Source organism: Xiphophorus hellerii, chromosome 2 (assembly GCF_003331165.1).
Source record: "Xiphophorus hellerii strain 12219 chromosome 2, Xiphophorus_hellerii-4.1, whole genome shotgun sequence".
Taxonomy (NCBI): domain Eukaryota; kingdom Metazoa; phylum Chordata; class Actinopteri; order Cyprinodontiformes; family Poeciliidae; genus Xiphophorus; species Xiphophorus hellerii.
In genome coordinates this window covers 17,833,724-17,858,668 of record NC_045673.1, presented here as the reverse complement: position 1 = coordinate 17,858,668, position 24,945 = coordinate 17,833,724, and the positions used below count along the sequence as shown (strand labels likewise).

At 40.2% G+C, this 24,945-nt stretch overlaps 1 protein-coding gene across 1 annotated transcript in view; it reads right to left on the bottom strand.

Annotated features, from left to right (window-relative positions):
* Positions 1-24,945, bottom strand: part of mtss1la (MTSS I-BAR domain containing 2a) — a 44,633-nt gene that overhangs the window by 8,075 nt on the left and 11,613 nt on the right. Inside the window, 9 exon segments of the mRNA XM_032589922.1 lie at positions 4,623-4,697; positions 5,642-5,774; positions 8,412-8,509; positions 9,467-9,574; positions 9,681-9,838; positions 12,472-12,480; positions 12,906-12,980; positions 13,081-13,172; positions 13,301-13,385. Of these exon segments, the coding sequence (XP_032445813.1) occupies positions 4,623-4,697; positions 5,642-5,774; positions 8,412-8,509; positions 9,467-9,574; positions 9,681-9,838; positions 12,472-12,480; positions 12,906-12,980; positions 13,081-13,172; positions 13,301-13,385 (833 nt within the window).

Genomic DNA, 24,945 nt, shown 5'->3' with positions numbered 1-24,945 from the left:
TCTGTATGTAATACATACTGTAACTTGGGATCGGCAAAGCCCAACACTGGAGCAGTAGTTAGTTTGTGTATTATTGTTTCAAATGCTCGTTGACAGCTCTCTGTCCATCTCTCCCCAAAAGGAGATTTTGGCTGAAAGTACTGGTCACGGTTTAGCCGAAAGCTACTTTTCTTGCGCAGAGAGGGATATCCTGCAGTTAAGTTAGTAAGGGGTTTAACGATTTTGGAGAAATCTTTAACAAACCGTCTATAATACCCCGCAAAACCTAAGAAGGAACGGAGTTCTTTTAGGTTTGTAGGGCTTGGCCAAGTTGTTAAAGCAGCAACCTTTTCAGGGTCTGTTTCAACACCGCGCTGAGAGACTATGTGCCCCAAATACCTCACAGATGTCTGGAAGAACTTACACTTCTCAAGTGATAGTTTTAGACCATATTCTTGGAGACGATTGAGCACATTGAGAAGACGTGTTTCATGTTGTTCAAGGGTTTCTGAAAAAACTATAAGGTCGTCCAAAAAGACCAAGACTTCCTTAAGGTTTATGTCGCCCATACACCTCTCCATCAGCCGTTGAAACGTGCTAGGAGCATTAGTTACACCCTGCGGCATACGGTTAAATTCGAAAAATCCCAGTGGGCACACAAAAGCTGTCTTGTGCTTATCTGCCTCCTCAACTTCCACCTGGTAATAACCACTTTTGAGGTCCAGGACCGAAAACCATTTCGACCCACTAAGGGCTGAAAAAGTTTCTTCCAGATTAGGAAGTGCATAAGCATCTTTGATTGTGTTCTGGTTTAGCTTTCGATAATCGACGCAAAGTCGTACATCTCCATTTTTCTTCCTTACTACCACGATGGGTGAGGAAAAAGCTGACTCGGATTCACGGATTACCCCTGCCTCTAACAGTTCCTGCAAATGACGACGTACAGCATCGACGTCTTGTGGTCGTATTGGGCGAGGCCTGTGTTTAAAAGAGGTCTGATCGCTCAGTTTGATCTGGTGCTTTACTTTATTAGTACATCCAAAATCAGTATCATGCTGCGCGAAAACCTCTGGCATAGCATTCAACTTCTGCATAATTCGCTCTTTCCATTCAGCAGGGGCTGGGGAATCTGCAAAGTTTAAATTAAGCTCAGCAGGCTGTGGACTAGAAGTTTGGTTTGACTCATCAGAGATATGAGAATGGGACAAAATCTCCTGCATAGCATGAATTTCAGCAATGACGCTGTTTCTAGGAATAGCTATGTCATGTTTACTTTCATTTCGCAGGACCACAGGAAGCTTATGCGATCGGTTCTCAGGAAGGGTGAGTAAACAGTTAGTGACCAAAACACCACCTGGTAAGGAAGATGTATTGGGGGGCTCAACTACAATCCACTTATCTGGAGTGTCAACTTTCACATGAACTGACCCCTCCAAGACTTTACTTTGGCCTGCAGGAATGATTTCAGGCTCATTTCCTGACAGTCTGACAAGACCAAGATTGCTGGTCTCTTTCTGCCTGTGTCTCTTTTGTAACACGCTCAGCACCACTCTGTAATTATAAGGAAGGGTACTGGAATCTGTGTTAGTGAGAGAAAAACTTTCAAAGAGAAGGTCAAGGGTATTAGTGCCAATCAAGAGAGAAGATTGGACACTGGAGCGCGTGTTGGGAACAACCAACGCAAGAGAAGACACGATAATTTCATGTCCAAAACTGTTTTTTGGAAATGTGATATCAATACAAATATAGCCTGAATATGGAATATTCTGACCATTTGCGGCTTCAACTTCAAGAAGGTCGTGTATGGAATGGATCTCCAAATGTGAGAGATAACTATCATAAAACGACTGTGATACGGTTGTCACTTGTGACCCGGTGTCAAGAAGGCAATTACAAGCCTGCCCATTAATTAGCACCTCAGCAGTGTACTTGGCTCCAACTAGGCCTTTGGGTAACTTCACTTTGGCTGATTTGTTGTGATGGAAACGTTTCCTGTTTTTTCTTGAATGTTTAGTGGGACTGGTTTCACTAACAGCACCCATTTGTCCCGCAATGAGGGCCTCCTCTAGTTTAAAGACTGTGTTTGTTTGTTCTGTTCGTCCCAAAGTAACTGCTTTGCTTTTAACTGCTTCCTCTTATCAGCTACAAGGGACGGGTTTGATTCATTGGAGCAAGCTGAAACAATATGGCCATCTTCACCACATCGAAAGCAATACCAAGGCTTCGGCCTACTCTTTACAGTTTGGACTGCCGCGGTTTGTTCAGGTGCTCTAGGCTTAGTTTGTGTCTTAGCTTTAGGTGCACTAGCATTTTTCTTAATAGAATTTGGTGGTTTTAGTTTAGCCAAATGACTCTGCAGCTCAGTAATTTGTGCTTTTAGTTCTGCGATCAGATCACTTTGGGGAACCACAGGTTGAACTACTTTTTGGGGTTTCAATCTTGTCAGCTGACTCTGCATCTGGGTTATCTGGGTTTGCATCTCAGTGAGATTGTCTTGCACTGTGGGTTCAAAAAGGTCAGAAGTTGCAGTAATAGTGTGGGAGGCTACTTTTGGTCTAGTAGCAGCAAAGTGTTTTTTCATTCTACTCTCTTTTGCACTATGCTTGTCTTCTTCAATTCTCAACTGCAACAGCAGCTCAGTGAATGAAGGGGGTTCATTTCTTTTTCTTTCAAGCTGGAGCTCTGCTAGTAAGGCATTGTCCCAACATCCACGGCAGAACTGACGCAGAAGGTGTCGGTCTGCTTCAGTGGGGACTGCTCCGCCTCTGCTCAAAGCTTTAGAGAGGACTGTCTGCAAGCGATGAAGGTAATGTGATGCTTTTTCACCAGGGTCTTGGAGGGTGTTGAGAAATTTGGCAAAAAGCTCATCACCATCTTCTACTGTGCCAAAAGCTGAATTTAACAGTTCAAGATAAGCTGATGGTAATGCTGTAGGGCCCAAGGGTTTTACTACATCGGATGCAGGTGGCATCAGACTGTCTAAAATCTTTCTTGAGCATTGCAAGACAGATACATCTGGATCCTTAAGTATGAGCTCAACACTGTTGCGCCATGTATCAAAATCAGCCTCGTGACTAGGACAAGGTAATTTGCCTGAAAACTGCCTCAGACGAAAAGAGGCACTCACCTGTGAGACTGGGGCTTCACTTCGCACTATATGCTCTACAATTACTTTTTGCACCTCAGGGTGAGTGACAAGGTTCTGTGATAAGTTGGAGGCTAGATTGAGTCGAGGTTGATTAACTGAGTCAGAGCTGCTTAGAGTAGTTTTAGACTGCTCTGCATTTTTATTTTGAAAAAGTTGGAAATTTTCTTGGGTTGGTCTGGCAACTGGGTTCATTAACTCACTTTGTGTTTCGAGAGTGAAACTCTCAGTTTCAGGTGTCTCAGAGCTGCCTGTGACTGATTGAGAGCATTTGGACAGATGCTCATGCAGGACAGCTTCAAAGGATTTTCCACCTAATTTAGCAATTTCTTGTAGCTCACAAAAAAAACGGTGGGTGGCTCTGTCTGTGACGTCAGACACGTACTCACTGGACAGGGCTCTGATTTGATAAGAGACTTTGGTTGAGCTCTCAAACATGTAAGGGAGTAAGGGTTCAAGTGCTGTCAAGGCAGATCCACTCTCATACTCCACAATGGCATTTTGGTGGTAAGAGGACTGCGAGTCATCTACTTTTAGGATTCTCCTTATCTTCCCATACTTGTTAAGGAAATCTAAGACATCCTCATCAGCCTCCGTATCGGCAATACCACTGACAATGACCGAGTTCGGGACTTTGACGTTTTCTCTGTTGACTATTTCCATATTTTCTGTTCTTGCTGAACTTGGCTTTTTTTTTTTTTTTTTTTTTTTTTTTTTTTGATCAGGGTCAGAAATAAATTTTATGCTTCTATTTCCTACTCCTGGCTGGCTCGCCACTTTCTGTGACCTGCCTATGTTGTTGTGCGCATTAGCAGTGGGTCACTGAAACAGAATTAACTGTTGGATCATCGGAGGAAACAAGACATCAATCTGAAGCACAGTTTGACCTGTCCTTGCTGAATTGTTCTGCTGTGTTGTTGTTTTGCTGTTATTGTTTTTTTTTACTCCTTAAGGGAAACACCAAAGAACTAAAATAGATTAAACAGATTAGAACAAACTGTAAATTAAAACAGATAAATAGTATTAACTAGAGCTTAAATAGAACTATAACCTAGGTAAAATAAATAGTATCCTTAATTTAGATTTATAAAATATTCTGAAAGAAACTGGAAACTATTATATTTTTTTGGAATTTGTGTCATTTTGTGTTAATTGTGTAACATTGTTGTTGTTTATTCTTTTATTGTTCTTTCAACAAATAATAAGCCGGCTGTTTTTAACTAAATTTTTTGGGTCTGTGGTCATTAATTCAAAATACACTTCTCACTACTCCAGTAGCCGAACCTAGCTCTGGTTTTTATTACGAGTTCATTAACTGTAAACACATAGCGAGTGTTACAGAAAGTGGCGAGCCACTTTCTGTAACAGCCCATTGGCTGCCGTGAGCAGCCAATGGGCTTTTTTAAAAAACCAGTAGTTAACAATGAGAGGAAACGGGCTGCGAATCAGTGTGTGAGTGCATGTCTGTGAGCGTTGGTAGGATGCATGCAGTACTAACCGCTGTAGGAGAGTTGCAATCGCTGACAGACTGGCAGGTTTCTGAGGCCTCAGAGGAGGCTGAGCTTGTGGATTTCTGGGGAAGGGAAGATGAAGTAAAGAACAGTTGCAGAGGAAATCAGGAGAAGGAGGTAGGTGGGAGAGATGAACAGGAAGAGGGTTGGGAGTTGGAAAAAAAGAGCGCTGATAAGCTTTAGCTAGAAGGATTATTTTTTTCTCTTCCCCTTTTCTTATGGGATCTATAGACTGCAGCCGAGATCGAAAATAAAGTACCCTGTAAGATCATTTATTCAGAAAAGGAACATTGCATCAGCTGGTGTGCTGGAGCACTACTGAGTGTCTTCAATACACTGCAATCTGTTCCGACCATGAGAGGCTGAATAACTTTATCAGTCCAGTGGGATAAGAACTCCATATTTGCAAATGATTACATTGAAAGTGAAAATCTCTGTTTGACTATCAAGCTCTTGCTGAGACGAGGGATTTGTATCTGACATTCAAACATGAAAAAGTGGACTTGCTACACTGGATTGGGTGTAATTGTTGGTTAAAAACAGCAGCAATTTATAGTGGAGGGGGGAAAAAAAACATATTTTGCCCCTATTGAATTTTTTCTCTTTCTGCATTTTTTGGGTCAAACTTGCGTGTTTCAAATGATCGAACAAATAGAAATATCAGACAAAAACAAACAAATGATGTTTTTCTTCCCCTAATAAATTAAAATAAAGGATTAATTTACAAGAGGAAAGACTAAAATGTTACTTTTTGGCTCATATTAAAATCAATCTAAAAACATTAAAATGTAAAAGTAAATACTTATTTCAAAGCACTGTGTTATGTTTACAAGAAAGTGAAGCTGTTGCTGTTGCCTCCTGCCCTGCAGCATTACTGCCTGAAGAATCTCTGGGGAGCACAAGGCTGCTTTGGTCCTAGTTTTGCCGGAGTACAAAATCCTGTTCCTTTGTATTATTTATATTAAAAAAAAGAAAGATTTTTCAGAATCATAACAAAGACAGCTACCTGGCTGGTGATATCCGAGGGCATGGGTGACGGAGGCTTAGAATGGGTGTTGGCATCCTGTGAGACGAAGCCAGAGTCGTGGGAGGAGACGCTGCTGAGCCGATGCGCTCCCGCTGAGGGCATCTGAAGCAAACTGTTGGCACAATGTTACAGAGTGTGAATAATAGACAATCCCATAATCAATATTGTCATGTTTTTTATTCTTTTCATTTTTTTATGAAATATGCTTTTTTTTTAGGAGAGGATTTGTGCAGAAACAGGACAGGCTAAATTAAAAATCTGATCATAAAAGCTGCAAGCGTGAATGTTTGCCAAATGATGCCATTCTTTTAATTTTGGAGCATCAAAGAGCATTAAAACATTATCCCTTTATTTGATTTTTTCTTCTCCTCTGAAGATTAAGAGCTGGCTTTGTGCATTTTGTCTCCTGCTTTGTTATCTCCGTTCAGAGTTGCTTTCCTCTGTCACCCACACATTTAGAAACGCGCTCCGCACCTTCCCGCGGCACTCCTCCTCCCCCACACCCGCTCCCCTCCTCGCATCCCCACGGAACGCATCCGCAGTTATCACTTCTCATTAATCTTCATTCTCTAGAATGAGGCTTAAGGAGGAATGCCAAATTAAACATGGCAAATTGAATAATCATTATTTATTTAAAACCAGGGACCGTCTTCTATTTCCCTCGCCTTTGATAAATAATCCAGTTTTTTTTTGTTGTTGTTGTTTTTTTTGCACAGATACACTAATGATTCTGCAGCTATCAGAGTATAACCATGAGATGGGCTAAAATTGAAAACACTGATTAACTCATCAGGCTGACAACGTGGCAGTGGGAGAGAAGTACTGTGCATCAACAGGACATTCTGCCCTTGACGTCAATGTGTTAGAAGCAGAAAGAATGGACAAGAATAAGGATTGGAGTGACTTTAACAAGGGCAAATTTGAAATGCGGAGATGGTTGGGTCATAGTTTCACCAAAGCTGGAGCTCCTGTGGACACTGTTGGGCTTTGGCCCTGAATAACAAGCTCTGTTCACCTGTAAGTACTTGTACTGTCAAAAAGCAAGATGTGTTTCTGCTTTGATTCACCCACATAGAGGTTGTAGTGGACCAATATGACTTCATCAAGAAGTTTACATCCATGCTTTCAGTGATTTATTTCAATAGTTCTGTTTCAGGGTAAAAGGCTTAAAAAGACTGATAAAACTTTCCAGAAGTGGTAGATTGCATTTAATCTGGTTTATTTTCACAGCTTCACGTCATTGTCCTGCTTGAGAATTGAAGTGTGTCTGGGTATTAGCTGTCTAGCTGTTAATTTGAAGTGAAATTTAAGAATCTGACTTTGTTAATAGTCAAGTGTGATTCATTTGCAGCTTAGTGATGGACATTTATTCAAATATTAGCAAGGATGTATTTTTGGGGTGCTCACTATTATAAAAAAAGTCACGCAACAGTGAAAGTGTTGGCTTATATTGCCAACTGTGTCAGTTGATATGAATCCACACTTGCACTGATAGTAGCTAAAAAAGTTTGTCACGAAAGGAGGGTTTCATATCAGTTGATATCAATAATCAAAGATTAGCTTTTTGTTTGTAATGTCTGAACTACTACTGTGTGACCCTTCTTGTTTAATCCTCAATGTCCTCTCAAGCTGTTGCACTCATTGTCTCCTTTCTCTCCATGTCTTTTTTATTTTTATTTTTAAGTATGTTGACCCAAAGTGGTCCGGCCAGAATCAAACGTAAATTCAAACAACTGGACTCAAATGTAGCTTTTGAAATTCTATTAAGGTGTCTGTTTCCCACTCTGATTAAACAAATCTGTTCAAATTTATTGATTAAAAGTTTAAAATTAAACCAACATTAATACAAATAATGAATACACGAAGACTTATGGCTCAGTCTTAGTGAGCTGCAACATGGGGCCGTAGTGGCCGTTTCCCAGTAAAACCTAATCAGTATTAGTCAACAGGTCTGTATGTCATACCTGAGAACAGTTTTATCAAAACAACAAAAGTTTAATGCAGCTTTTTTATTGCTAAAGTGAAATTCTAAAAAACACCCTTCTTTATCGTCTCTAAAACACGTGAGCTGTGTATTTACACATTTAGGAGTGAATAAACACAAACAAACTAAAAATAGGGTGTCGCGTTAATTGCCTCAAATATTGCTGAGGTTCTGACAGAAACCTTAACAGCAAAGCAAGATGATTTCCCTTCTACTCCCCCATTACAAGGGGTCCTGTTTGAAGGCAGACTTTTCTCTCGACCCCAAAACTGCACATATATAAATAAACTGTCAAAGCCTTAAAAAAAAAATGAAAAATGCTGGTTTTGGTTACTGTGTAAGCTGGTGCCTTTCTGCCTGTGATGTTTGACAGCTTTCGACGTAATCTGGCTGTAAGAAGCTTGAAAATGACAAATCTGCCTGGAGCAAGGAGCCGAGGAGCTCGCAAGGTACCACAGGTCCTGCATGTCGACTATCACAGGTAGTCAGGATGACACATCGAATTCATATTAATACGGACTCCTTTCAAAGTTTTGATATTAGGAGGAGTGATGTTAAGATTGCGCATGCGTTTGTTCAGAACAGCTCCACTGTTAATAATATCCATCATTACCAACCCAGCTGTAAATAACTTTAAGAAAGATCCTGGAAGTTCTTAGTCAAAGAAGAGTTGTTTTTTTTTATCTATTTTCAGAAATGTCTGCAGAGGATTTTTTATTGCAGTGAACCAAAAGGACCCGTGTGTGTTTATACTGTAGGCTGTACCTGCACATGCTGCTCTTCCTGGAGCTGGTGCTGCTCGGGGAGGAAGGAGGAGTCTGGTAGGACCAGCTGTAATCAGAGCCTTTCAGGTCCCGAATTACCTGCAGAAATCCATCAAAGAAATGATGATGACAAGTTTAAGTGTCATATATAAAAGTTTTCTTGAGGCTAATTGATGCAGAGTAAGAATTTATTATTTTAGGATAATTATAAAACGTGGACGGACACACAGATGTTAATTTGGAAAGTTTGGAAAGCTGCTCCTACTTTATCCAACCTGATAGAACAACACTGATCAGTTCTCTCTGTTTTATGGACTCTTCTCTTTACTTCACCTCAAAGGTTTCGATCAGGGGTACATTGGCATTGCTGCAGTGGGCACTATGGTGTTTATAGACCATGGCTTGGGATTAAAGATGAAAACACACAGAGACCGCTCCTGTATTTGACACACACCTTTTGCCATTAACACAAATTGTGAGTGGAGCTTAAGGTCACCAAAAGAAAACAAATCACAGGACTTCAGGTACAAATCAGTTCTTCAGTAGCTGTTATGTTTTAAGATAGGAAAAACAGAAAAGTCTTCAGACACCACTGATGTTGAGGCCACTGTTTTTTATGAATTTTCAGACATTTACTTTATGTACAGAGCTCCAATCTGCACTTCCTTTGATTAGCATCATATATTAACTACCACAGATGGCTCAGAGAGAGGTTAGTTTCCGTGGGACTGTGTGGGTTTTAATCTCGTCTCAACAAAGCACAAGTTCCCAGTTAAAGTTCAGGCAGTATTTTGCCAACGCTACATGTTTACATTTGTGATGGGAGGATGGAAAAACCTTTTTCTGGCCTCCCAAACAAAAACCCTGCATGTGCCTGTTGATTAACACGGAAAGTCGAGGACCCCAAGATGACATTAATTTCTGGAGTTCTCTAGCAGTGAGCTATGGAGATTTATTTTACCTCCTCCACCCTCCGGTTCACTGTGTGCAGAAGTGAATTGTACATCATTTACTTCCACAGCATTATGAGAACTAGGAGCAGTTCAGCCTTGTTACCTGCTCACTGGCGGGTGGCAGCTTGTGGGGGTCTTCAGTCAACATGGTAAGGTCATCAACAATAGCTTGTAAGTGGGTTATTTCTCCCAGCATGGCAATCTCCACATTCTGTGCGAAAAACACAATAAATCAAAAGTCGTCCGGCGAAGGACGAGAAAAGCTCTAGATTTTAGCCTTGGAGCTCTTGTGGACATAAAGCACAAACGCTGCTCACCACCACCGGCTGAAGGAAGTTGATAAATGTACAATAACGTCCCCTCTCCTCCAGAAGCGCCCTTCGCACCGCCTGCTTCTCCGTCTCCTCCATCAGCAGATACAGGTCACTGACATCTTGCATGGCGCTGTCCAGCTGAGGGCGCAGGTTTCCCCGGCCTGAGTGAGGCAGCAGCACAGTTTGCAAACCGTGGGAGGAAACGGGAGTTGAATAAACAGTGGGAAAAGACATTGAGGATTGGTTTTGAAAGGGGGTGGGTGATGATTGTAGCAGTAGCGTAAAGTGTCAAGGAGAGGGGAAAGAAGAAAAAAATTAAACACTGATTAGAACAAATAATGATGAGCAGCTGTGGACTAGAGGTTAATGCACTGACAGACTTCACACTTAAATGGTTCATGCACATGGGAGCGGGAGGAAAATGAAAGAAGTCATCAAACAAGGACGATGTGCAGACGCTGAAGAGGACGAGATTGTGTAGAATGATCAGGGCTGCATACCACAGTTACATGAGGGATGGAAAATGATTAATGAGGATGCCGCACTTCTGCTTTGATTGCATGATCTGAACTAACATGTTCACCACAGGGCATGTGTATCTTAGCATTTTTAGTTGACTCTTAAAAATAAGCTATACTATTAATTCCACGTTGGTACTTCCATAACTTTGCGGTGATATGAATTATAATCACTGACAACACACATATGTGTGTTTAACGATAAATAGTTCAAATTAAACTATTTGTCTTTTTTTAATGTTGACCATAAATTAACAGGAACAAAGTCAATCTTTCAGAGCACACTTATGTAAGAACACTAATTAAAAGTAGAGCCACATAAAAATGTGACTGGCTTGTCCTTTCAGAGGTTTTTAAACACAATTTTCAGGCTGCAGTCATCATCGTAGAGTTAAATGTCAGGGTGTGAAGAAGAAGCATATATCAGAGGGACTGACTTATTGGCCATTTTTTAACAACAGTTTCTTACTTTATAAAAACGGTTTGAAAAGAACATAAAAATCAAACATTCCTCGAATTTCTAAATCACATTAAAGTTTCAAGAGGCTAACAAACGGGAAACAGGGATGTGATTTATCATTTTTTCCACCTTTTGGATTTGTCCAAAGGTCAGGCAGAAGGTCATGGCAATTTAGGTATTGAAGGTCTTTTCCTGACTGATTACATCTAGTATTTACCAACTGTTTTCCACTACTGTGATATTGTAGGAGGGCTTTTAGAAACTGCAATATAGCACCATAACACACACTTATTGGACTAAAATGAATTATTAACTTTTTTTTTTAGGTTATTCAGTGTCTATGAATTTTTAATTAGCAAACCCAGAGTTCCTTTTTTAAAAAAACAACTGAAACTGTGGCAACAACACTGAATGAGGATCCAAGTTTGTCTTACCAAAACACACTGTAAGTACGATCATAAAACAGCTAAAAGAAAAATCTAAAAATCTTACTATATGCACACTTTAGCAAAAAGTGGCATCTTGGGGCCATTGAGTCTCAATAACAAGCTTTCACTGCAACTTACATGCCAACCACTAGCTTGGGAAGCACGTGGAGGAAAGGCATCTTCTGTCCTTTCACTGCAAATGCAAGTACTGTATGTGGAGTCTTCTAAACTCTACTAGCATGGAAAAACATGCTTTGGCCAGATGATACAAATCCAATCAGACTAATATTCAATATGAGGAAAAGCATTTCATGCCCACTGACAGGTATGATGACGGTCCTTGTGATTTTACAGTCTACAATCTCTTCGAAACACCTGGACAGTTTAAATGCTAATCTTACTGACGCTGTCAGAAAAATGGTCGTCAATGAGTCTCAGGACAACGATCTAAAACTTACAACCAAGTCTTTGTAGACAAGAATCAACTCTTCCCCAGACTTAAATTCTTTAGAAAACGTATGAGCTGAACAGAAAATCTAGAACACAGATAGAAAACAAAGGAGATGCTCTCTGGGCAATCTAGAGGTACGATGCAAAGAATTCCTCTTTATTAAAAAATATTAGCGTAATTTTATTTCACTGGATAAATTCACTCAAACGTAACTTTATTTTTCTATACTTTGCTGTGTGAGATTATGCTAGAGAACAAAAATAACATTTGTAGCGTCTGACACATCTCTATAGATGTGCCAAAATGTGGAGCTCTTAACTCTGTCCAGTCAATTTATCTAACAAATATTAGCTACATGTAACTATCATTCATATGATTTTCATTTTCTGAATTTACAATGTCAATAGTAGCTGGACTTAGAGTTTAAATTTAACAGCCTGTATTTAGTCCTTTAACATATATTGAATATTGTAAATAAAGCAATTGCCATGAGGCAGCAGGCATAGATTAAACTAACGGTACCTGGAAGAAAGCAGCAGCTTCATTTTTTCACCCAGCACGCTGTGCAATTTTTAGACTTCAGTTCTTTCGTATATAAATTGAACATATCACCGTGTGCTAATTTCTAAGTCTAAAATGCTTGTAGGTGGATTCTGCTATTTTTGAGCAGAGCAGTCTTTTTTTTGCTTAGCTCAGTCAAATGACATCTGGCAACCAGTTACTTCACTGCAGAGCTGACAGGAGAGTCAATCTTCCCTTGCAAATTTCATCCAACGTCTCATGCAAGCACATTCTTTAAGCGTATTAAACTCTTTCATCCTCCAGCTAAAAATGCTAAGACAGCACAATTTTGTTTTTTTCTTTTCTGACGGCAGATTGATCTAATGATGGTTTTGATGCTTGCATGTGAGTTTCTCATACAAGGCAGCAGACATACCTAGAAGCTCTACAGCCAGGGGGAAAAGCCAGAAAGAAACAGAGGAGGGTTGTAGTATCAGGCAGGGATGGAGAGACAGAAGAACAGGCAGCGTTAGGTGCATCAAACTGCATTGCATGTTTATGATTAGCTCGTACCGCTGGCATGTTAAAATTGAAGGTTAATCAGAACCAGCAGTAGGGGCTAATGCAAGCACAGCAAGAGGAAGGGAAATTACTATGATTCATAAAGCAAACCATCCTTAGCTGCAGAGGAGCCACTGAGGCTGCTGTAGATTTTGATTTGACAGAACGTGAATGTCTCAGTCAACACTCTAGATGGTGCTAGTTCACTATAATACCACCGCACAGCCCAACAGCCAGTTGCCCACCAATTTCTCTCATCTTGAATTTCAAGGTTTTGATTACTAAGCATGCCTTGCATGGTTTCCTCACCTTTCCTTGCTTTCTTCTGGAGCTTAATAGTATCTAACGACTTTCTTTTAATTTCCTGACGAGCCCTCTTGTATTCTGTAAAAAGATAGTGGGGGAGAAAAGGTGCATAAATGTTCCAACTCACATTGAGACACAGAGCACGAGCCGATTTTACTACACTCTCTTGTTGCTATACCTTTGGCATGGTCTTTGTCAAGCTGATTAGCTGTCTTCTTCCATTCCTCTATCCTGTCTTGGAGTGGCGTTACCAGACCTTCCATGAGAACACTACGGGAACAAGACAAGGATGAAGTTTAAAACATGGAAGCTGCATTCAAGCACAGAAAACCCAAAAAAGGTTCCAGTTCAAGAAAAGAAACAAAACAGATATAGAAAAATGTACATGTGGTTCTTACTTCGTGAAATGTCTTAATTTTGCCTCAATGCTACGGTGTCGCATGCACATTCTTGTCAGAGCAGAGCCGATTTCCCTGGTGGCACCTTGGAGACACAACATAAAGACAAACTATTGCTGATTGTTCAAAAGTTTACATGTTGAAATCACAAATCTAATCCCAGGAGAACGCCAAGACGAAACACATTACAGCTCCAACACAGAGCTGGAAAAAAGTAGTAAGCAGAATATGTAGGGTTTTTTTTGTTGAATTATTCAGGTTCCAATTCTCTATGTAGTTCACCTGCATGATACATCAGTGGTATTAAATGCAGTAAGAATTAAACATTGCGTTCTTCCATAGGTTACGGTTCATAAAATACCCCAGCTGTTTAACTTCCCAACTTTCTAAATGGTACAACCACAAATTGCAGAAGTAAGGACAAATTCTGTGATATTTTAACGTTAGATGTATAACATAAAAAAATTAACAATGAAAACAGGCTCAAGGTTTTCCCCAGAAAACTTTCTAAGCCCGGTGGTTGGGGCGCTCAGCAGTCATTCATCCAGCGACCCGCCGTGTTTATGAGTTAAAAAATGTTTAAAACTGACAGGAAATTTGAAAATATCACTTGATAATTATGAGTTACGGGAAGATTTGAAGATTAATATCTGAAAACCAACTATAAAGTCTTAAAAATGCAAACATAAAAAAAAACCTTAAATAAATAAGCAATGCTAAGCCTGGTGGGGACACAAGTAAAGCCTGGTGGCCTGCCAGGCTTATAACACACCTAGGAGAAACCCTGAGGCTAACATATTGTGGGGGCAGCATCATGCTGTGGGGATACCACAGAGTGATGGGAAAGCTGGTCACACTTAATGGGAAGATGGATGGTGCTAATTATGTGGCAATGCTCAAAGGAAACCAGTTTTGAGTTGCTAAAGATCAGAGAATGAAGTGGAGATTCACCTATCGAGCAGAAAAATGATCCTGACATACAGACAGAGCTGCAGTGGAATGGTTTAGATCAAAGCATATTCAGGTGTTAGACAGGCCCAGTCAAGTCCAGACCCAAATCCAATTTAGAACCTGTGGCAGGACGTGAAATGATGTTCACAGATGCTCTTAATGAAATCCGACTGAGCATGAGACATTTTGCATAGAAGCAAACAAGAATGGGAAATTAATCTCTTGCTGTGCAGAGCTGGTATAGACATAGCCCTGAAGATTTGGAGAAACAATTATAGCAAAAAATGTCTATGCAAAATATTATTGACTCAGAGGAATTAAATATAAATAAATGCCACAGTTCCCTGGGTTTTATTAGGAAAAAAAATACAAAGCATGAATCATTTCCCTTCCACTTTATGTTGGACACACAGAATACCAAAAAGTGAAGTTTGTGGTTGTAACATGACAAAATGTGAGAAAGGAAGTTGTAAATGGCAAATTAGTTGACCTGTAGTGACTGATATTCGCTGGAAGGACCCGAATCAAATCCTGCTTAAGGCTCCTAACAGCAAATCTGCACCAATACAACGAGCTGGTAAAGGTTACATTTCTCATCCAGTGACGCATTACCAGCTACTGCCACAAGATGGGCGCAATCTGAGCGGGAGAGTGGAGCTCATAAATGTCACATGTGTTTGTGTGAAGCAAATGAGGCGCAGTACCTGAGGACTACAGCCATGCTCCCCCTTTCATTCTTGTCAAAACAACCATTTTCCATCTGAAGCTCCAATGCTGCACGCAGATTTCTCAATAACAGGTTGTGTAAAATGGCTACTGTACTTTTGCTCTCTATATAACTGTAATTAAATGGGGTCTTAAGATCTTAAAGCTGTCGCTGGCACACTGTCCCAATGATAGCTCAGAGGCTGGTGTAATATATGGTAGCACTGATCCTGTTGTAATCTGGGCCACATAGGGCTAATCTGAATGTCTATGAGCACACACACACACCCACACACACCTACACACACAAACAGAGCAATGGGACATGACTTAGGCCTCAGAGGGGAGGGGATTCATAAAGACACACACTCCCGCATGAATCTTTATGAATTACTTTGGGAGTGCAGAAGTTTGAATGCAGACAGGTGATGTGCTTTACCAACCCCCCACCCTTTCCGAAGTTCTCAACCCTTCTATCCTGGAGGAAAAAGGAGGCAACTCTGTAAGGGGATATCCCTCTATTCTTCCATGTCTGCTCTGCCTTTCCTGTTCTCTCTGCTTGCAAAACATCATTCAAACTGGGTAAGAATGAGAAACAGAGGCCAACACTAACGTTCACGATAAAACATGAAAGGAAAAGGAGCTTTGCTTGGCAGACGGTGTCCACAGATTTGCTTTGCTCCTTTCCAGATATCACAATGGTTTCAAAAATCAACTGACATGAAACTCCAAAACAAATGCTGTTCTATTCTCCTATGTGCCTTGCAAAGTTTCCAACAGTATCACTGAAGACTACAGCGACTAGACTTCGAGTCTGTCTTACAGAGACATTTGAACAGACACCTGTAGAAAGACTCAAAAGAGCCTGCGTGGTGCTTTGGGGAGAGGAGGGGAGAGTGGGTTGGGCTTTTCCAGGTGACTTGGCAAGAGGGCTGAGTTAGAGGTGAAAGTTTCTTGTACCAGGAAGTGATTGAAGTAACATATGGAGCCAAAGCACTGAGCTTTGGCTGTAAAGAAATCCACACTGCAGAAGAAGTCAATATAAGAAACTCTCAAACTCTTTTTTAAAAACTATACATCAAGTCATACATTTCTCTTCCGGAGTCAGACCAGTTTCTTCAGACTGTATGGAGCAGCCGCTCTGTGCTCGCCTCCCATACTTGGACGAGAAGTGTGTGCATCTGTTTAAAATAGATATATTTTACACCTTCTTTTGCAGCCTACTTTCAACTGATTTCACTACCTGTGACTTCATAAAAAGTAAAATATTCTAAATATCTCTAGCTAACAGAAACTTAACAGTACGTCCCCATCACTGTGATTTCTTAAGGAGTTTGTGTCGCAAACCCTGCTTTCCCCCAAAATCTGCCTCAACAAAAGCAGACGGAGCAGCTGATCAGCCCTTACAGGAGCAAAGGAGGCTGAAGGAAAGCAGGAGAAAAACACAGAGAGAATCTGGGCTTTTATATGTCTTTAGCAGACCTTGCCAATGTTACTGTCAGCTGGGGAAAGAGAGAGCCCACACTCGCTCGTCCTATCCACACCTGCCAATTTCCCTCCCGCCTTCTTCCTATCCTTCTTCCCCTCCCAAACGAAGGATCAGCTGACAGCTACATCCTGGAGAGCTTCAGAGGCTTCCTGGCCAGTCTCCGAGAGCCTTTCTGGCCCCTGGCCTCAGCCGGATGAGCAGGGATGGAGTGATTTACTCCCACAGCAACCTGCGTTGCTACATGAAATACTGGCAAACACATACGATCAAGGAGGCAGGCTTAGCTTCACTAAAATCTCATAACATGGAGGGCAAAAGAACTTATTTTTTGAAGGCCAATACTTCCTCTTGAGATACTTGTTTTATTTTAGTATTACTTTGGTGATTTTAGGCCACTTAACTAAACTTTGTAGTAGCTTGGGAGTTGGTTAAAAGTGTGTGAGGATAGAAAATGACATTAATAAGCCAAATGTGACCCTCGGGGGTTTAGAGGGAGTTGGTCAATGCATCTACCTGACCACAGATGAAGCAAAACACAGACGATCACTGAGGAGAGCTTTATTTGAAGATATATTCCATAAGTGGGGAATTATTATTGCTTCTTGAACTTTTTCACATTTTGTTACATTACAACCACAAGTTTGATGTATTTTAAAGTAAATAATTGTGAAGTGGTAGGAAAAATAAACATAGTTATCAGTGGCATCCATTTACATTTGTCCCCTGTATGGTGGGCACTTTGTAAAACCAATAATACCTGTTGCTAAAAAATAAAATAAAAATCTTTACAGATAGACAAACCTCAAAACAAATCTTTAAAACTCAATCCTGGTCTACACAGGAATCAAGCATTCCTACTGGGATTCTATCCCAGATAGAAAGATTTTTTTTTTCACAACCAGATGACTTTTGAAGGCAATTTGAGCTCTTGGATTTTATCTGGGGCATCAGAGTAAAAGAGAACACAAATGTGCCACGCTTTCCAGGTGTTTATTTGTAAAAAAATTAATTTTTTTCTTCAACTTCACAAATATCCACTACTTAATGTTAGTTTATCACAAAAAGTGAACATGTTTGAATGGTTCTCTGCCTAACAGGTGGGATTTTGCCTGAACCTTTTAAGCTCCACGAACGCCACAACGTGGCCTCAGCATTTTTGTTAGAGGTTCTGTCCAGTGCTCTGGTTCTGATTAAATCTCCTGACTCCGTGTGAAAGGAGGAGCATTTTAATAGCCCTGCTTTATAGGGGGTTATACTACCAGGAGCTAAACTGCCACAGGCCTCACTCCTTGATGTCTTCAACATGGGAGCTTAACTATCTCTCTCTCTTGCCCAACATCTAAAGCCTGGTATTAAACTCAGGTTTCATTGGTACTTAAGCTGACAGATTCTTCTGCAGACAGACTTCTGTTTTCTTCAATTTTAAGTCTTAATACAACTTTATTGCATTAGTCTGGACTGCCCCTTTCTCTGTAGATTGTGTCAATAAAGACTGTTCCACAAGAAGAGGTATAGCAAAACCCCATGTGCTAACATTTCTAGGAATACGAAGTCTTTTCACTTCGGCCAGCTTTCACACAGACTCTGTTGAGCTACGAAAATTCTTTCCAAGGTTAGCACCTTGGATTTGGGAGCTGACAGCGGCTGGCACAGACAGTTAAGCTTGCTGCCTTTAACCCCCCTCCTCCTTTTAAGGAAAGTGGAGAGTGAACTGGCAGGGACACACTGGAGGCCACTGATGGATGAAAAGGACTGTGGGATGAAACCGGAGGAGAGAGGAAGATGAAAGAGGGTACATACTCCCAGTCGGAGGTGCATCTGACCAGTTAGGGAGAGGCTGCTGCAGGTGCCACAGGGCGCTGCCAAGGCTCCCACAATGAGTCCCAGATCAAGTAAATTAAATCAGATAATCTAAGATTTTTCTGTGTTATCCAGACTTTACTTCAAGTAGGCAAAATTACACTATAACAGAGAAGAGCCACGGCTTTGATTTTGTGAGGTTCACAGGCAGTGCTTACCAAACATGCTGGCTGAAACTTCTGACTTTAAAATCTTTACAAATCATTCATAAAACCACATCATCAATAATTTGCTTCAAAGCGCAGCTGGGTTTCTAGTGCGTCTGCACAGTAGGGGAAGTTCAGGTCATAAATAAAAAAGCCTCCACCATGCCTCCTGGTCAGAGACCAATACCCTCTGATCTTAACTGGAATGAGTGGTGAATAAGGAAGCCTCATGTGGACATAGACTGCAGATGTCAGAAATGGACAGCATGTGTCTTTTGATAAACTACTCAGTATTGACATAAAAAATGAAAGAATTCAACCTAGAATTTGCTTTAATCCTCATTTGTACTGGTTTGACTGGCTGGAATAATCACACCTTATTTTTCCCTTGACCTAACTGAGCCTCATAAAATTTAATAAAAGTTCTTCAAGAGGAACTTTGTGAGTTTTTAAAGAAGGCGAGCCTTCAATCCGGAATCATCATGTTGACATTTCCTACTACATTTGAACTGGACTTCAATAAATGTTGCTGGCCTCATTGTTTTGAATAAAACTATTAAAAAAAAACATCCAGAAGAGGATGTTTACAGTATATGTAGCACAGTGTAGTCTCCACTAAGTACATTGAAAGCAGTGGGACATTCACTGTCTTATCCCAGGACAGCACAGCATGTGACAGGGTGAAAGATCAAACCACCAACTGTCCAGCAGTTGGAAGATGATTACCAAGTGTCCTCTTTGGGCTCTTTGTTTAAGGTTTACTGACCAGGAGGAGAAAGAAGAACTGATGTTAAAGAGATCAATACATTATTAACGCTAGCATAGTCTTAAAATGGCATTCAGCATTCAACATTGTAAGAGAATATCAACACGTTCTTACATTTAGCAGTATTTTATGCATACATACTTGTATATTGTTGTGACAAGAAAAATTATGTTGATTATTTTTTTTTGCTTCATATGTATTTGTAGTACACCAAACATTTCTTATGATTAACTTTCAAACATGAAACAATTTTGAAAAACATTTTTGTATTTCAGTTTTATAATTTAAGCTTAGACAATAAAATATAAAAATTACGAACAAACATTGGGCTTCTTGAGTTAAATAATACTAACTTGTGCCACAACAGGTTTTAAGCATAATATGCATGATTTCTACATGAGACCCCTGGTCAGACATCTTCCTATACCAGCCTGTATCCAGGATGATCATGGTAACAACTGAAACATGGACTTATGTGCCATGGTACATTGAACTACTTCCCTTGCTGTTTTGGGCTGTTGTTGAACAGCTTCATCATCTGGGACATTCAAACAGCTAGCATAGTTGGTATGTCCTCCTACATTTAGAAATTCAGCTAGGATGCAGGTTATGACCAACTATTTTTTATAATTTCAACTTTAGACTTCAAATGGAGAGTAATGAAAGATTACTTTGGTTCAGTGGTATAACAAAAACGTTTCTGCTATTAAGCGGGTCTGTTAAGGATGTATCTACTGATTCACGAAATCTTAGCTTCCATTACAATAAAAAGAAAACCCGTCCCAACATTTCAGGCTCAAAATATTTTCAATCGAGTGTTTAAATAGACGTTGTTAGAGTCTGTAGCCAAACTCAAACACTCATTCTAAGCTTTTTGTGTTGCATTCTTACTCAAACTGTGGAATGTTTCTTCTAATCAACAACAATACATCGAGGACGCAGAGGAAGTGGTCTCAGGATCAATTGTTTTAGTGTCCCTCACGCAAACACTGTCAAACACACACAATCATCCCATTGTTGCCTGGCCAGACAAGAAGCACGGCAAGCTTCACCTCTCAGCCAGAAACACCCACAGACAGCCCCTGGTGAGAGCTGATGTCTGGTGTGCATTAGGACGTGATTCAATAGGCGCAGGAGAAGAACAGAGATGTTTTTTTCCCTGCTGGAGGAGCTTCCTGTTCTGCAACGTAAATGCTGCTAAAAATACTTGTTAACCCTTGTCCAGATGTGCATTTTATTGGACACGAAAAAAAAAGGAAACAGGAAAAAGAACAAGAGAACGAGAGAATGCTCAGTTAATGGAAGCAATCCGCAGTGTGTTGACGACATCTCTTGCCTTGTGGGGGATGTTTAAATCTAACGGTAATGGATCAGTTAAATCTTTGAGGGAGAGAGAGAAACCCCCTTACAAAGATAAACTTGTGAGTCAGTTCAACGTGATGACTCAAGCTGCACTGCTTTATAACCCTTGTAATCATACTGTTCTCAGCTAAAAACAATCTGCCTGCGGTCTGTCAGTGGCATTGAAACTGTTTGGCTAAACATACAGTAAAGTAATGTAATTAAGTCCACCTCCCTCTTCAGCATGGAGTTACTCTGAGATGAAACTTGCAATCATTTCACCCTCAATGCTGATCCTCGTGTATGTCTCAAGTGAAAATATGGGTGTGAAGCAAATTATGACATGTGACATGGAATGTAGACATCTTTTATCCTTTGCAGTTTTGAAAAAAAAAATCCTGCAAACCCCCAAATAAGAGAGAAAGACATATACTGTAGAATCTCTTTGCTGCTTCATGCTCGGGGTATAGCTGAACACAATGCTCCCCTCAGGTTTCATGTTTGCCTTCTCAGTTTCTGCCTCGGATTGGAAGTTATGTTGAACCAAAGGACATGTTTTCTCTCCAGTTATTATTCCTTGTGATCTGTCCTTCAAATTACTACTCAGTCTTTTCCAAAAACATGTAGACGCTGTAATGAGACACAACATTTTTGATTGCGAGATGACCACATATGGACTCATAATGAATACTTATGGAAAGTTTGGGTCAGACAAACACACACAGCTCTTTGAAAAAGTAAACATATCCCTTGAACTGTTCCTTATCTGGTTGAGTTACAACACAAACTTCAATACATTTCATTTGGGATGTTACATAATAAACCGACAAAGTAATGCATAATTGTGAGGCTGAAGGAAAATATTTACAAATAAAAATGTTAGTGTTCCTTAAATTGGTATTCAGTCCTCTTATTCCAATAAAATTCAATGCAACTAACAAAGCTGGTACATCATCCATATGTGTGTTATTTAAGTTCAGTATAAATACACCTATAGAGAACATTGGTGAGCAAACAGCTCACCAATCACAAAGACCAAGGGAACATACCACAGCAGGATTAGTTTATAACGTAGCATCCCACACTTTTAAAGGACTCATGCATTCATTAATCAAAAATGGATAGAGTATAACTACAAACCTACCAACACATTCACAAACATGTTTGTGAATGTTTGTGGCCATTCACAAACAACTAACAAGGAGCCAAAGGCAGCATTAACAAGAGAAGCAGCCATGAAATCCAATGCAACTCTAGAGTAGCTGAAGAGATGGACAGCTAAGGTGAGAGATTCTACACAGTTCTGTTTATTTCTATAATGCGAATTCACAACAAAGGTCTTCTCAAGACACTTTACAAAAAAGTAAATTTGATTTGTTTATACCGATATATTTTGAGTCACTTGCCTAATTTCCAAATACTTATCTTAGTTACCAAGATATCAAACAATGCAGCCAAGTTCAGTCTTCTTTTATTACTTTTCAGATTGGCTACAAGTTTTCTATCTGAGCACTGGGTGGTTCAGTTGGTGCAGCAGGCGCACCCTGTGCAGAGGATATAGTCATTTGTTTGTTTTCGATCTCTAGACATTTGCCACACTGCACTGTCTTTAGACTGGAAACACACAGTATTATTGTAGCATTATTGTCCACTCTGCAAAAATGATCTTCAAGTGGAAGAAGGTCTTTTAATAAGAGAAGAACAAAAATTTGCATCCTCCCTGTAGTAAAGCAGAGTGGCGGCTGCATCATGCTGTGGGTATACCTTTGGCAAACAGAAAAAAAGGAAAGCTGGTATGAGTTGGTATGAAGGAAAATGGATGAAGATTACCTGTTAAACACCTGAAGAAGCAGTATATGACTAGAGCGGCCCTGTAAGCCATAACATTTCAACTTCTCTATCTCACATAAGGAAAATAATCCAAAACTCTCAAGATCTATAATCTTATCAGACAATTTCAACCAATAGCTCCAGACTTTAACCCCTGGTTCTGGTGCTGAGATTACAGAATAAGCTTGTATCAAGCTTGGACAAGAAAAAGCTGGTTTGATGATTGTTCTGCTGCTGATCACAAGGGTGTGCTCATTATTTGACAAGCCTGTACAAATAGCTTGGATAGAGGGGGAAGCAATAATCCCCTGATCTTGCTCAGCGCGAGGCCACGACCACATCTCTTCCATGCCAGGGTGTCCAGATGGCGGGTAGGGATATCCGCTCCATCTGCCAACCCAGAGAAGTGCAGCAGCCAAGCAGATTACTGCTTCGCTGACACACTGATCTACAAACATACCTCCACTGTACGAGAGAGAGAGGACACAGAGGAAGCAGGTGAAGGTTTGCAATGGCCCAGGAACATCCTGTCTGTGTTTATGTGGATGTGTGTTTCTGTTGGGGTGTGTATGTGTGTGTGTGTTATCATTTCTCACCTTGTAAGGGCCATTTTTCCAACAAATACTATGTTGTGAGGATCCACTGCATCATTATGGGGCCCAAAGCCAAGGCCCCATAAGAGACCTGCTGTTGTTAGGTTAGGGGTTAGGTTCAGGATTATTGCGTGACCTGAGTTCAGAGGTTAGGCTAAACAAACAAAAAATGAATGGAAGTAAAAGCAAAGTTCTTTTGAAGATACATGTTGTATGTCCATGTTTGTGTACTCTGTGGGCTTTTCTGTGCAGATGTTCAGAACAGAGCGTTTTATTAGGAAGGACAAACTTGCAGAACATAGCAGTCTGGTCAATGATCCAAGAGTGTGAATTTTTAAAGCTGGAGCTGGCTGATGTGGAAATCAAGTGAAGGCAGTCTCTGTCTGTGTATTACTGAGTGGGGCTAAGAGGATTAGCTTGACGCCTCTGCCTACCCTGGATACCCAGAGCTGTGGAAATCCCACAGGCAACCAACCACAACCCTCATCCAGGTCAACTAACAGTATCACCTCTCTTAAAAAATATGAAGTTTGTATGGTATGCAGTCACAGGCCATTAACCTTAGTCTCCCAGGTTTAGTTCAGTTTATTTTATTCAACCACAAATGAAAATGGAAAATGCTGAAAAGCTGAAAAGTGAAACAGAAGACCAGGCAACAGCATAACAGTTACAGCAAAAGCAATACATAATAATACACAACATTAACTGGAGTAAATCATTTTCTAACTTTTTCCTCTCAGGAAGACACATGCACAATTTTTTTCAAACTGTTTTGGTTTCCTTCCACAAATTTCTCTTAGCATTTTGTTGGAGTTCTGGCCCGTTCCTCCCGAATGACTCAAGTGTACCAGTTCCTCCTGCAGCAAAACAACCCTGCAGAATGATGCTGCCACCCCCATGCTTAGCAGTTGGGATGGCACAAGCGCCCACTTTTTCCTCTACATGTAACAGAGATCCATATGGTCTAACAGTTCCACTTTAGTTTCATCAGACCACAGGATATGTCTCTAAAAAAAAAAAAAAAAAACTTTTTCCCTCTGATTGTGCAAACTGTAACTCTTTTATGTTTCCCTTGAAGTAAATGCTCTTTCCTTTCGGTAACTGAAAAGTTACAGAAATGACTTTCAGCACATGTGGATACAGGACATGTTTCACTGTGGATAATGACACTGTCTTACCACTTCATTCAGCATCTTCAAGTTATTTGGCTTTTTTTCTGGGGTCAATCTGCACATTTTGAACCCAAACACATCTCAGACTCAGAACCTGTCTCATTCTTCAGTGGTAAGTTGATTGGATATTCCCATTACGTCTACAATTGTTTCAATAGATGAATGTAGCACCTGCAACCATCTGGAAGTTTCTTCCAAGGATCAACCAGACTTGTGCAACTCCACAGTTTTCTTCTAAAAAGGGTTTTTTGTACATCAGTCGGTGGGGTAGTTTTATGAATGGATTAAATGATGAGATCAGATAAAGTACAAATATAAACCAGCTTAAAAACTGTTCAAAAAGGAGCTTATTGGGAAATATGTTGAATAGGATGGGTGTCTCAAAGACCAAAAATTCTATTATTGATATTAAAAAAAGGATGAGAATGTGAGGTTTAAGCGTCATTCAATGTGGGAATAATTTAAGGGTTTATCTGGTGTAGGGAGATTTAAATGTTTATAAGCATGAGATGGGCATGAAATCCTAAGATCTTGCATCTTCTACCTGCTCCATTTTGCACAAATTATGTAAAATTGTATGTCAATGCGTATGAGGATTTGTTTTACTTTCTTTTTGTTTGTTTGAAATAAATAAATAATTAATTGGCTGATTTGACCACTAACTTCAAACAGAAATGGAGTGAGTTCCAGGTGTGACCTAAACACAGGTGAGCATCCAATTAATTCAAATGTGTCAATTGACCTATCAAAAGTTTCCAAATTCATGACATCGTCATCTGGACTTTCCTTCAT